General features: G+C 38.6%; 1 protein-coding gene across 2 annotated transcripts; it reads right to left on the reverse strand.

Annotated features, from left to right (window-relative positions):
* Positions 1-1508: 1508 nt before the first annotated feature.
* On the reverse strand, positions 1509-10911 carry LOC124407056 (protein FAM151B). Of its 2 annotated transcripts, none has more exons than XM_046882862.1 (5): positions 10720-10911; positions 3667-3804; positions 3291-3517; positions 3055-3203; positions 1509-2971 (listed from the first exon to the last, which is right to left on the reverse strand). In XM_046882862.1, the coding sequence occupies exons 1-5, from the start codon at positions 10778-10780 to the stop codon at positions 2581-2583; spliced, it is 966 nt and encodes a 321-aa protein (XP_046738818.1). In that variant the 5' UTR covers positions 10781-10911; the 3' UTR covers positions 1509-2580. The 2 variants fall into 2 exon arrangements, with proteins under 2 accessions (XP_046738818.1, XP_046738819.1); XM_046882863.1 differs by lacking the exon at positions 10720-10911 and adding an exon at positions 6495-6596.
* Positions 10912-12626: the final 1715 nt, after the last annotated feature.

Here is a 12626-nt window from a genome sequence, read left to right on the forward strand (position 1 = left end):
TGAAATGTAAACAAAACGTATAACGTTTGCCCGAGGGAGCCGCGCCGCGACTGAAGAGTCTTCAGCGTTGCTATAAAAAGGTGCAGGAAGAAGTAAAGAAGAAGAAGGAGAAGGAGAAGAAGTTACCCCTATCATCTCGTACAAAACCAACAGAGGAATTAACGGGGCGAATGTAATCCAGCATACACAGAGCGTGTGGACGGAGTCTGTAAAGCGCAAACAGGGGACGGATGGTGTCGGGCGGACACTCAGCCTCCTCAACATCATCCCGTGGGACAGGTTACGGTTTGTCCCGTCTATCCCGTTTGTCCTTTACAGCCTGTACGCCTCGTGTGTACGCTCTTGAACCTTTCGTTGTAGATACGAGGATGTTAGTGTTGTTTCGAGTAACGTTGCCCGCACGTTTATTTTCCCACATTGTCTAACTCCAGATATGAAGGGTGCCACCATGTCAAGCTTCCGTGGGTTATCATCACCTTGAACAATTCTAGGCTGCACTGGTCGATCACTTCACCCTTACCATCAGACTTCATTCGGTCAAATACCACGAGTACCACGGAACCAAAAAATACTAAGCCTGATCGCATTTAATCCTTTCATTCGGGCAATTCAGGTTTTTTTTTCCTGGCACGCAAGTGCAATTATACGTTTCCGGTGTATTTTTCTACGCGGAATGCAAATCCGATGTAAAAAATAGGTGCAAGCCCCAATACTATCGATATGCACCATGCATGGTAGGAGAAAAACGATCGATCGGAATCACGGTATGGCCGACTTCCTCTCTTCTATTCTCTGTGACCGCATGCTACACGTTCCAGGCCCTCGTTCAAATTCTAACAACGGTTTACCCTCAAAGGTAACCGCTGCCGGTCGAGGAATGGCCCATAAATAGCGATCGCCTTCGATGATACACATGGATAACAAAGGGCTCGTCCCTCTGAGGTGGGCGGAGGGCGCAAAGATCGTCGTAAGAGCCGTATGACACGTGTATTCCTGGACACGTGCTACCCGGGACAAACCTGATCGGCCATCGTCGAGGAGGATTACGCCGAGCCACCCAGTCGGCCGAAATACCTGTTTCAGGTCATTCGTCAGGGCCTCGAAATTAGAGAATGCTGGCTAATGGATCGGTGAGTTATTGAATCGCCGAATTAATCGTCTGGGTGTTGAGCAATCGCAACAGTAGTTTCATGCAGACTGGATCGGGCTGCTAGTTGCTTAAATAAATTCTTATCTTTCGGCGATGCCGGAGCTGTTCGGTAATTAATACTGTCAGACTGTCCACTCGATCAACTTGCGCACTTTTAACGCATAGCTACGGATAGCGCTAATGAAAATTGGCCGTTACGTAGTCACAAAAAGTGATGGTGTTGCATGTGCACAGCGTTGCTTCCATATGTAAGGTGTGGTCGCAGAACTTGAATTCTCTCCACAACCTTCGAGCACTTCTATCTTTTAGTTTTAGTTGTGACACTGCACCGTAAGTATTAAGAGTAGTGCAGATTTCTATACTTCATATCCGTCAAAAGATGAAGACAATTACGGTGAAAAAGTGTTGCCGTCTATATTTGCAGACACTTATTACAATTAGAGGAAAGAATCTTTGGTGATTATTCTAGTTACATAATTACAGGGTATAAAATAATTCATAGCACTACACGCGTACGCTATCAACCTTATACATATTACACTTATTAACTTATAAGTAATATAGTAAATATAAATCACATGTGCGACAAGAACGTCAACAAAGCACTTTTGTGTATAGATTAAACATATAATATCTACTAAAATTAGATCATGTAATTTAGGTATAACATATATTTCTTGTCTTGGTTTTATATTTGCGTCTCGTAATAGAATGTGTGTATGTGCATTGTACAATCACAATTACGATATTACGATGCACACGAAATTTGTGATGCTGAATAAAGTTGAACGTATCGATGCGCAAGATTTTTTGATTAAATCGAAATATCATACAAATTTGTCGAGTAATAAAAAGACGAAAATTTTAAGAATAGCCACTATATACCTTCAATCTGACTAAAAACACAAAGTTTTTTTTTTATCGTTATTTTTTCTATTCAAATTATATAAATGCAATGTTTCTTTACATGTCGCCGAGCAGTAATGAAATAGATGTATCAATACGTGTCAGGTACTACCGAATATTCGCCATAAAAAAATCGAGATATTGCGAATTCTGATCCTCTTTATACCACTTCATTGCTTCGACACTTATATTACACATTTGTGGAATTTCCAGTGAGACTTGATTAAGTGTTTAAAGTAATTGGTCGACGAATTAATTCATCATTCTTTTGCAGTAGACTTAAGAAATGTAATAGAAGAATGAGCAGTCCGTTTGATTTAATCATTAGTGTAAAATATTTTCAAACCAGACTCAAAGAGTTATCCTCAAATGCATCAGTTCTCACTGCATTAAATACATCGCAGTTGATCAGCAAGTAAATACTGTGCAAATCTGCAGACTCGAATCGATTATCTGCAACCTGAGAATGTGTGACGTGAATTAGAACTTGATCTCGATTATATGTCGCATTCCATGTCGAGCGTTCAGAAGAACTTGGCAAACAAAAATGCAGCTAAGAGCGTGCCGAAAGCGACGGCGCCAATTTTAATTCCGGAACTTGGAGAAGATTTGAGATCCAGGCGACCCCAAAGCTCATCCGGTACATCGACGTAGACTCTGGATACGCCTATCTTTTTAATCACATCGGAAAGCGTTTCGTTATCGACGCTGTCGCCGGCGCTTGACCAAACAGTCAACGTCGTCCCGTTGGCAGATTCATTTAGTAATTTTTCTATCGCGCTCAAGCTATTCGCTACAAGACCGGCCCGCATAGGGTAAGTTATTGGCAGACTGACGTTGCTGATAGTCTTTATCATCTCCTCAACGTTCGCTTCAGAGTAACTGCCGTCGGTAATGTTGTAGTCGGTCCCATACCTGAAGCAAGCAAAATCAAATCCTGTTGCAAACGACGATTCTACATGGACAAAGTTTCAGTAAAAATAAATCTTTTGGTGTACCTCGTCTTCCATCCGAGAGATAACGTGGCATTTGGAAGGTGTGTGACCGCCAGTTGTAAAAATTTCGTAGCATCCACGGGCTCCCCGATCAAACTCGAGTTCACCGGTCCGTCGAGAATATCCGCGTTTAGCCAGACCGGAAACGTCATCTGGAAGAAGAAGGGCACGATATCATAATATTATAAGCTGCACAGTGTTTGAACATGCTAACTTCTGCACGTTTTTTAAAAACTTACATTCTCCCTGCGTGACTGAAGGATTGTGCAACTGGCATTGAAAGCTTCGAGTGATTTGAAATCGAGCTTGATTCCATGAGCTTTGTTTTGGATAACCTGATTCAGGAAATCTTCAAAGGATAAATCACTCGTATTACTTGGTGGATGCGCCATCACGGGAAGTTGAAACGTCGAGTTTCCCTCCAAGTATCCCAAAACAATGTCTGCCTCGATCATCATTATATCGCCTTTAAAACAAGGTACACGCATTAATTAAATACCCATAGTCTCACCATGGTTAAATCGCGGCAACAAAATACTCGGAAGATTTTCTACAAATTTTCGTTTCAAAAACTTTAAGCATATAGGTAACAGTGATCATAAGATTTGACGTTACTTGAATTGAGAGCCTCTTTTAGAGCTGCCTGACTGTTGACGGCATGTTCCCATGTTACTTCTGTAAGGTTGTCCTGGAGGACTTCGAAGAATTCGGTAACCGATGGTAAAATACGGCTGCTCGCCGATGACCCCTCTCCTGAAACACGAAATACATTTTTTCAGTACAACCTGTACAGTAGCTTCATTCAAGTTGCTGCAAGTACCAGAGAACAATGTAAACGTGAATAGATTCTGAAGACTCTTGACCCAGTATGCAGATCAACCGCAACCTTACCTTGGTCTGGGTGCAAGGTACATTCATAAGGACGATACGGTTCAAAATTTGCATCTATGACATTGTTCCCCGGTGCAATAATACGTATTAAACATGAAAAGCTGTATGTAACCGTTCATATGAGGCATTCCACGTCAAATCAACTGGTATCGACCTGTACCCCTGGGATTTTGATGTCCAATAGATTTTTCGCTTTTTTCGGTCAAATATACCTCTAATTTTTCTAAATTTATCCACAACTTTGTAAAAGTGTGCCCAACCCAAAGTATCCTTGACATAACGATGATAATTTTTTAAATCGATAAGGCTTTTTTATAAAATCATAGATTCAAAAACACATCTTTTCGTAATGACTCGAAAATGGGATGTGATTGTTGAATTTTTTTTTATTAATCTTTGCTCTTCAAAAAATAAAATAAAACAATTCTCTTGGAACGCATTTTTAACGATGGTTTCTTGTAGTAAAAAATAAAATAAAAAATTGACGATAGAGGTATATATTTTTCTTTTTTGACCTTGTTGTTAGTCAACCTCTCACTTACAGTATAAACTAGACGGCGCATATCGCTGACGATAAGAACATATCTCAGGATTTCCTTATACTCGGTCACGTTTTTCGCAGGCAATTTTTTTCCTTCCCCGTTCAATCGCACTCTTTTTTCCTGCACGAGTTTGTTTCCAAATGGATATAACTGAAACTGATGCGGGTGATAATTTTGTGTGAAAATACACTGCGACATTGCGTTATTGAGAATTAAGCATACAGGCATAACAGAATCATGCAGCAAGGGGCGATGATGTTGTCATCCACAGTTTTACTCACGACCTTCGGGGGCGGATCGTGTATCCTGAAAATATTTGCGAAATTGCGCGCAGGTTGGGCTATGTTTAGACAAACCCGCAACAAGCCTTTGGCTGGCTGAGCTGCGATTATACATATATAGGGCATTCCACACCACTTCGTCTTGGGTGTGACCCTTGACCTCTCGAATTGGGCTCGAAATTTTTTATATGATCGTTCTCACTTTGGGTGCCGTCTGTTTTTTTTTTTAATATTATTTTGACACGATTTCAATTTTCTACAACTTTTTCAAACGATTTTATTGATCTACACAATAAAAGAATCTGAAATTTTTTTAAATAATCGTCAGTCAGATGCCGTTTGCCGAATCCATTTTACCATTAGCAAGTTTTTTTGTTAGCAAAATAAAGAAGGGAAGAAAATCTCTTGTGAAAATCTGTTGTGAAATTTGAAAAATCTGGTGTAACATATGAAAATGGTTCAGCAACCATAGTAAAATGACTCCCGTTTCTAATTTATTTAATGTTGTTTTTTTTTCGGAAAAAGCTTGAAATCAGTAAGTAGGAAAAATCCTCCATTCCGTCTCAATGCTTAAGATTTTGATATCTGACACACGATTTTTCAGAATTTTTTCCAATTCTTTAATCCCGTCGATCAATAAAATCGTTTTAAAAAACCTTATTAAATTCAAATTAAGTCGATTAAATGTGAAAAAAGGAGTGCCTTTCAAAGTGAGAACACTTATAGTCAGACCCAGGTCGAACCGGTATGGAATGCCCCATATGTGTGCTACACAACTAACAATAAGCACCGTTGATTTCGCTAACTCGAAGACAATCATCCTTTGTCAGTCGAGGCCCGAACAACCGCTGCTCATGGCCTGATTGTTCCGCTAGCATCATTTCGGTCAAAAGTGTTAATTCCTTTAATCAGTCCGGCACAGCAAGTTGTATAACGAGTTTATTGTACGTGGACGCTCGAATGTTGACGGCTTTTGGATTCTTCAAATTCTATATGTACCAACCTACAATTGACTTCTCACCTAGACGTCTCTTTACTTTTGACATTCTGTATAAACAAAGTCTATTTTTCGAGCATTCGTACCGTGATATTTATACACGGGTTTCATACCTAGGTACATGTATTTTGCGCGTGGCGTGTTTTCGATTAACAACATTGCAGCTGTCTGTCGACGTGCTGTTTTACCGACCTTGGTGACGGTCGTTAATTGTACAATTTACTCGGTTGTACTCTTTTACATGATGAATACATACTTACAAGGGTTTACACAACTAATGAGAAGTGATTAAAATTGGAACAAAAAAATTTGCTTGCTCTGTCGGTAAAGTGATGAAGAATTGTTGAATGGCAAGCGAAAATTCTACTCATAGTTCTATCTTCTAGAGTAATCCGTCAACCTGAAATTACTGTAATTCACTCGAGTATAATAGCTTTGTCTTAGAAAGTATACCTAAAATAACCTTGCAGAACTAATAAAGACTGATAACAAAAGTGATGGCTACATTTTGCAGCGAGCTTGTTTTTCTACCCACTTTATTTTCAAAGAATACAAAAGGCGACTACATCCAAGCCCGGAAGGTCGCGCATGCGCCTTGAATAAGAACGCGTTGGACGATGGCGTTATCGTTGATCGACACGTTTAGCACGCCGCACGTGACAATCGGACGCGATACCGACGGAGCAACGGCCGAATTGAAGGTGTTCTAATTTCAACTTCCCGAAGACTTACGTGACGAAAAAGACATCGTTCTGGTTTCCTGTTCTCCCTTCTTTCGCTTATCACACCTAGCGATGCTCGTAACAAAGCTTCTGGTACGCTTGGATCCCAGCTACCGCCAATGCGAAACTGTCGATTACGTTACATCATCGCGTCTGCTTTCTCTTCTGTTTTACCTCCATGAGGCACCCGAACTAACGCGAATATGCCCGATTGCGCTTATCCTGGTTTATATCTGATAAAAAAACAACAGAGTTTCGAAAAGTCCAAGATTTCATAGCTACTATGTATTTTTACAAGCAATACCTCATGATAAATGTGAAGAGATAGAGATATTCGCGAAAGACGCACTTGTCATTATGAATTACCTCGTAGCAGATACATCTGAATTGCAAAGATTTCACACGCGTCTTCAGACGACTATAACGATCTTAAAAGCAAATACGAATTTAAAAAAATACCAATTGAAATGTATTTTAATATTTAGTAAAAATATGCAGTTTGAGGTTGCAGCTGGACAGCGTGGCATAAGCGTGATCTAGGATCCTGGCCGTAAGCCGTAGTGCAAAAGTCCAGTACGTTAAGTATCGTGCCGGCGTAGCAATTATCGTTAGTCAGTGACCACAGGAGATTGGAAGATAATTTAAAACGTGCAAATCGCCTGCTGACCATTGTAGTATCGTCAGCTTTATGCGATCGAAGATCAGCCGTTAAATATTTAGAAGCCTGTATGACTGTCGCTGTATTATATCCATAATCCAAAGCCTGAAAAAACAAGCCAAAGTGATAATTGATCACTGCAATTTTTCGTTATCGCATTTTGAAGCACTTAAAAATTGCAATCGGTTACCTCCTATTATCACGGACAGGTAAAACGTCGGCGCTGATTTACGTTTTATTGTTAGTCTGGCGCGAATGATATTTGATATCTGCCGCTTTGGGTTTCTGTTATACCAATTAACGAGACGGCGGGAGTTTGTGATTTAATTTGACCGGAAATGGAAGCGGAAACCGCATTCTTACGGAGATTGTGTATAAAAACCACAAGATTTTTAAGCGGAAAACTTCTCAAGTTAAATATTTAATCTCAGTTGCCAGAAAGAGGCGTAGAAGGATGATAAAAACATTAAATGTATGCCTCTATTTCACATCTCGGTATACATATATTATAATAACTACGTGTCAACTCGACGCCGGACTTTATTGTTTCATCGTCGGTTCACTCCACGAGTTACATTACGGCTCGTTTAAAATTATAACGTTATAATTCGCGAGAACAGCAGAAGGTCGATTTAATTACCGTATAAATGATCACGTGCAAATCGACAGACGATAATATAATATAATAATACTTCGAACAACGTGATACGCACGTGTTGAAGCCTAGGGACTCCTCGAGATACTTTCAAAGCAATCGAAAAATTTGCTTTGCGTTTTAAATGAATGATAATTTATTGTCGGATAGCTGTTATAGCTGACAATGATCCTGAAATTGCGCATAATCTCCAATTTGCTTTGAAAAATAATATACACACGGAGGGCGAACCAAAAGTTCCTACACAATGAAGCTTCAACAAGTGGGAAACAAAGATCTCCTAATTTTATCGTACTTTTGAAATTGATTTCACATATTCATTTGCAAACGGTTAATTATATCATTACAGCGGTTCAAATAACATGAGTTCACCGAGTCGCAGGTAATCATCATGAATTTAGAACTCCGTTTTCATCTGACCATAAGTGTTGAAAAAAAGGTAAACTTGATATTTTATAGCGCTGTAAAGTATCATTAACCGTGTAATATGATTGTTGTAATAAAGATTCCGAGAAAGTATCTCACTGCCTTTATTCTTCGTCATACCCAAGTTCAAATTTGTCATTTGAATACCGAATGAACGTCGCACCGATTGCGACTCCAAATTACACGCACCGCGTAGAAAGAGGCGTTATCACAGTGTAAATAATTCGCAAAGCGGTAAACGGACTATCACACTGTGTTGACAAAGGGACTTGGTGAGTGCATATAAAATGAATGCACACACTCATTCTTCTTCCGTGGCATATTAAATCGGAAAATACAATCCGAGCAGCGTTACTTTCCTGTATCTTATTCCTCACCAAGCTCCGCATATCCCAGCCTAAAGCCAACTCAACACGTATGAAGATAGTGACGGATAAGGATTGCGTGGATCGATCAAGTATGCGAAATAAATAAAAAATCCACTGCTGTTGTTGAACGCTCATCAAACTAAATGTAGAAAAAATAGAGTTCAATGTTTATAATTTAAATAAAATTGTTGATAAACGTTGATAATCTGCAGCGCTAAAAGTGGTTATAAATGTTATCAATCTAGTTACTACTTGAATACATTGAGTGCGTGGTATTTGACTTTTTAATCACTCATGACTCAAAAAAGGATCAACTAGGATTATAGTTTCGGTAGATTTTTTATTTATTTCGAACACTTAATAGATCCACACAATCCTTATCCGTCACCATTTTCATACGTGTAAGTTGGCTTCGGACTGGGTGTGCCTGGCCGAAGCATGAGTCGTGCCTGATTATGAGTTACAATTCGAGTGATAACGGACAAATGCATGATTATCTTGCGTATACACCTCCGGGATGTGATTGTGACACAAGCGCTGCTGAAGGCAGGGATTAAACCTCTTTATCTTGATTCTTTATTCGAAAAATAATTTCTTACGGATGAAAATATTTTCTGAAATATGTTCAACCCTTTGAAGGACACATTTTTCTACCAAACAAATTCAAAAAATCATAGTTATAGGTTTTCGGGCTCGCTGATTACGATTCTGAAGTTCGAATTATGAAATTCCGAATGGCAGGAATTTTCGAAACAAAAAAATTTTCTTAAAAAAAAATGGGCCATCCCAAGTGAAATCGAGGAGTCATTTGCCTCAGGTCATCAGATCCTTGCATCACTTTTTTTCGCATTGATTCCACTTTAAAAGAAGCCTAATTTTTTTTAAGAATTTCCTCGCTACTCCTTCCGGTAGCGCGACGATCGTTTTCGTGTAATTGAGTGATAACTAATAAAACACAATTTTTTAAATTTCTCAATTTTTTCCACAGATTCTTAGTCAAAAATAAGTAATATCTATCATAATTAGAAAGTAGACTGCGGCTGCCGCATGTTTTTTTACTTTTAAAGATAAAAAAAAAATCTTAATAGTCCTTGCAAAAGCGGCAAAATAAAATAAAAATAAAACATGTCTTGGAAAATTTTGATATTTTGCACATTTTTCAAAATAAATGAGTAAGATCTTTTTTCCAATAAAAAAGATCAAAAGATAAAAAGATTTTTTTTGAATATTAATATTTCTGAAAAATTCCACGCACTTCACTAGATTTTGCCGTCTTATTTTAAACTCTGTTTTGCTTTTAGTTCTATATTGAAAACTTGTGGAGGTCATTCGAGAAAAAAAAATAAGTTTCTGTTCATCAGCCACTCATATGGCATTTTGTTTGAAAATAATAAGAAGAAAAAAAAATTTACCTTGTCATTCAAGACTTATACTAAAATGTTATGAAAAATAGAATTAAAAAATATTGATTAATTTTTGTTAAATAAATTGTAGAAACTGACCCTTAATTTCCTGTACACAAAGTAGTATTACCCCTTAACTTAACGGTATCAATACTTCTCTTCAGTTTTTAAAACGATTAACGTAATGTAAATATTCACACAATGAGGAGAAAAACGTGTGTTTGGTTCATCTTGCTTTAACGCGACTTTAAACGTGAGGCAGTACCGAAAACATTGCAGCGTCGTTTTTTTTTTATAGCAGAAAATGTAGTTCAAGTTCATGACAAGAATAAATAACCACTGGCGCAAGTCTTCAAACTATACTTATCGTTTTCGGAACCTCCGAAACTTTTCCAAATTCGTATAAAACGAAATTTAATCTTCAAAAGTAATAACGCGTTGTACTCAAATTCCCAATAATTTGTCAATCTTATCAAATATCACGTGAAATGAGATTGAAAAACTTCGTGAGATTAGTGGCAATCAAATTTTGCTCAGCTTATAATAAATATAGTTACACTCGATTATTCTAAACGAACCTCAACACTGCATTCGAAATTCGAAATTCAACGACGTGCAGTTATCGACGCAACCGATTCAACCGTTTCAAAAACTAATATCAATCGCAATCTTCTCTCCCTGGGTTGTTAGTAAATTAAACGAAGAGAAAGAAAAGAACTACTCACCAAGCGCTGAGAAGAAAAGAAGAACAGTGGACAAGGTGAAAGTGAACGTTGCGCGCATCATGTCGATCGGGAAGCAGGCACGACTAGCTCGAGGGACGAAAAGCAACTGACGAACCGAAGTGATCGAGTGACGAGAACAAACGGAACGGTCGAGAGAGCTGCAAGGACGACCGTTAGCGTTTCGAAAAGAGCTCTTGACCACCGCGCTCGCCGAGGCTTATCTCTTGAGTCATATCGTGAGAGCTACGCGATTGGTCGGAAATCGCTTCGCGCGGTTGATTGTTTAAATTGAAACTCGGCGCCGATGAATTACGGCTATTTCTTGCATGCTCTTTGCAACAAGTACTGATGTAACGAGTGTAAATATTCCAGAATTCGCAAATGCGAATACACATTTTTGAATCTGGCGCCATTTTTCTACGGCTAAAATATGACAATCGATTTACCGACAGGTACACCATGCAAGTCGCGCCGTTTGTATCTTATTTCGGAAATTGCTGAGCTGATCCGAGCTAAGCCGATTGTTTGTTTGATTTTATTTAACGAAAAATTAATAACAGAAATAAATTCATTTAGAGGTCACAGTGTGAGACAAACTTTAATAAAAAAAGTTCATTATCAAGCTAATGTTTTTTTGTCTTGTTTAATATTATTTTCACAATTCTTATAAGCAAAATATAAAGTATTCGTGATAGTCACACTCGGAAAATATTCGCACGATTTCTCAGAATGCGAATGCGAATATTCGTTGCATCACTCCAAATTCCAAACGTAGGTATCGGCAGGAATTTCCCAATGCGTTGCGCGCGCTCCTGTTCCACCCCAACCTTTGCACCCCCATTGACTCATGCCTGATAGCGCCGAATGAGTGTTCCTCGACACCTCAACGTTCCTGACTCAGAGGCAAATTACTGCATCTTAAAGAAGAAGTAAGGTAAGTAAGTGTTTCAGTTAGTATCCTTGCGCCAATCGTTGACTAATTTTTATGGTTGTATCTGTTTAATCTCCAGTTCGAAAATGACCAAAAAATAAATTTCCTGTAAATTTATAATTTCGGAAAATGAGAAGGTCAATAATTGGGTCTAAGCGTGTCAATAACTGGTACACTTACCTTCTAAATATCTCTGTGTAACGGAGATTTTCGAGCATTCCTGCAATGTTTGTACATTGAAAGCGATTCGTTTTCGCGATTAACCGCTCCTTTGTGCCTTACACAGTCCGAAACATGCGAGTCTTCGCAGGACAGAATCGTTTCCGTACCTTCGGAGAAAAATGGTCGACGAAATTTTCGACCGTTCTTAGAAGTGAATACAACCTTCCGCATGCAGGTAGTATTTTTTTTTCTGACTAAGTGCAGGAGAGTGTGCAATACGGGATACAGGATATTTTGAAAACTCACATTTGCGCGTGTTCTTTTAGTTAACGTTTTACGTTTCAAGTTCTGCCACACTACGACTAAAACAGAGTAACTCGTATGTAAAAATTATTGTACAAAATGAATTTATAACAAAAGATTTATTTTTGATTCAATTATGTGCCGCGATGGTTGTTGGTGAATTTTACAAATCTGGTTGTATATCCTAATAATATATAGGTATGTATAGGTACATGAACGAGGCGGAAAAAAATCAGGGAAAAGAGACAGCTTGAAGGAAAACTAACGGTTGCTGGATACGAAGAAAACCGCACGTGTACCAAAACCACAGATATCTGAGCCGGAATGTAACCGCTTTGTAAAACGGCGCTGCAGCTGGCAAAAAAAAAAAAAAAATTACTGACCTCCGACAAGCGGGTCGGTTATTTACGTCGTATTCTTTGGCGGAGCTTCAAGGTCAAATATTGAGCATATAAAACGCAGTGAATCTTATTTGTAAGAATAAGCCGATGTGTAGTGAATGTGTTTGAAA

Source organism: Diprion similis, chromosome 6, assembly GCF_021155765.1.
Source record: "Diprion similis isolate iyDipSimi1 chromosome 6, iyDipSimi1.1, whole genome shotgun sequence".
NCBI lineage: Eukaryota > Metazoa > Arthropoda > Insecta > Hymenoptera > Diprionidae > Diprion > Diprion similis.

Bases quoted from the DNA above. Each gene is read 5' to 3' on its own strand.
- LOC124407056 (XM_046882862.1), bottom strand. From the start codon at position 10,780: ATGATGCGCGCAACGTTCACTTTCACCTTGTCCACTGTTCTTCTTTTC. The intron at 3,518-3,666 runs GTAACGTCAAAT...CTTGTTTTAAAG, and splicing joins AAAAGAGGCTCTCAATTCAA to GCGATATAATGATGATCGAG. The intron at 2,972-3,054 runs GTACACCAAAAG...TGCTTGCTTCAG, and splicing joins TCTCTCGGATGGAAGACGAG to GTATGGGACCGACTACAACA.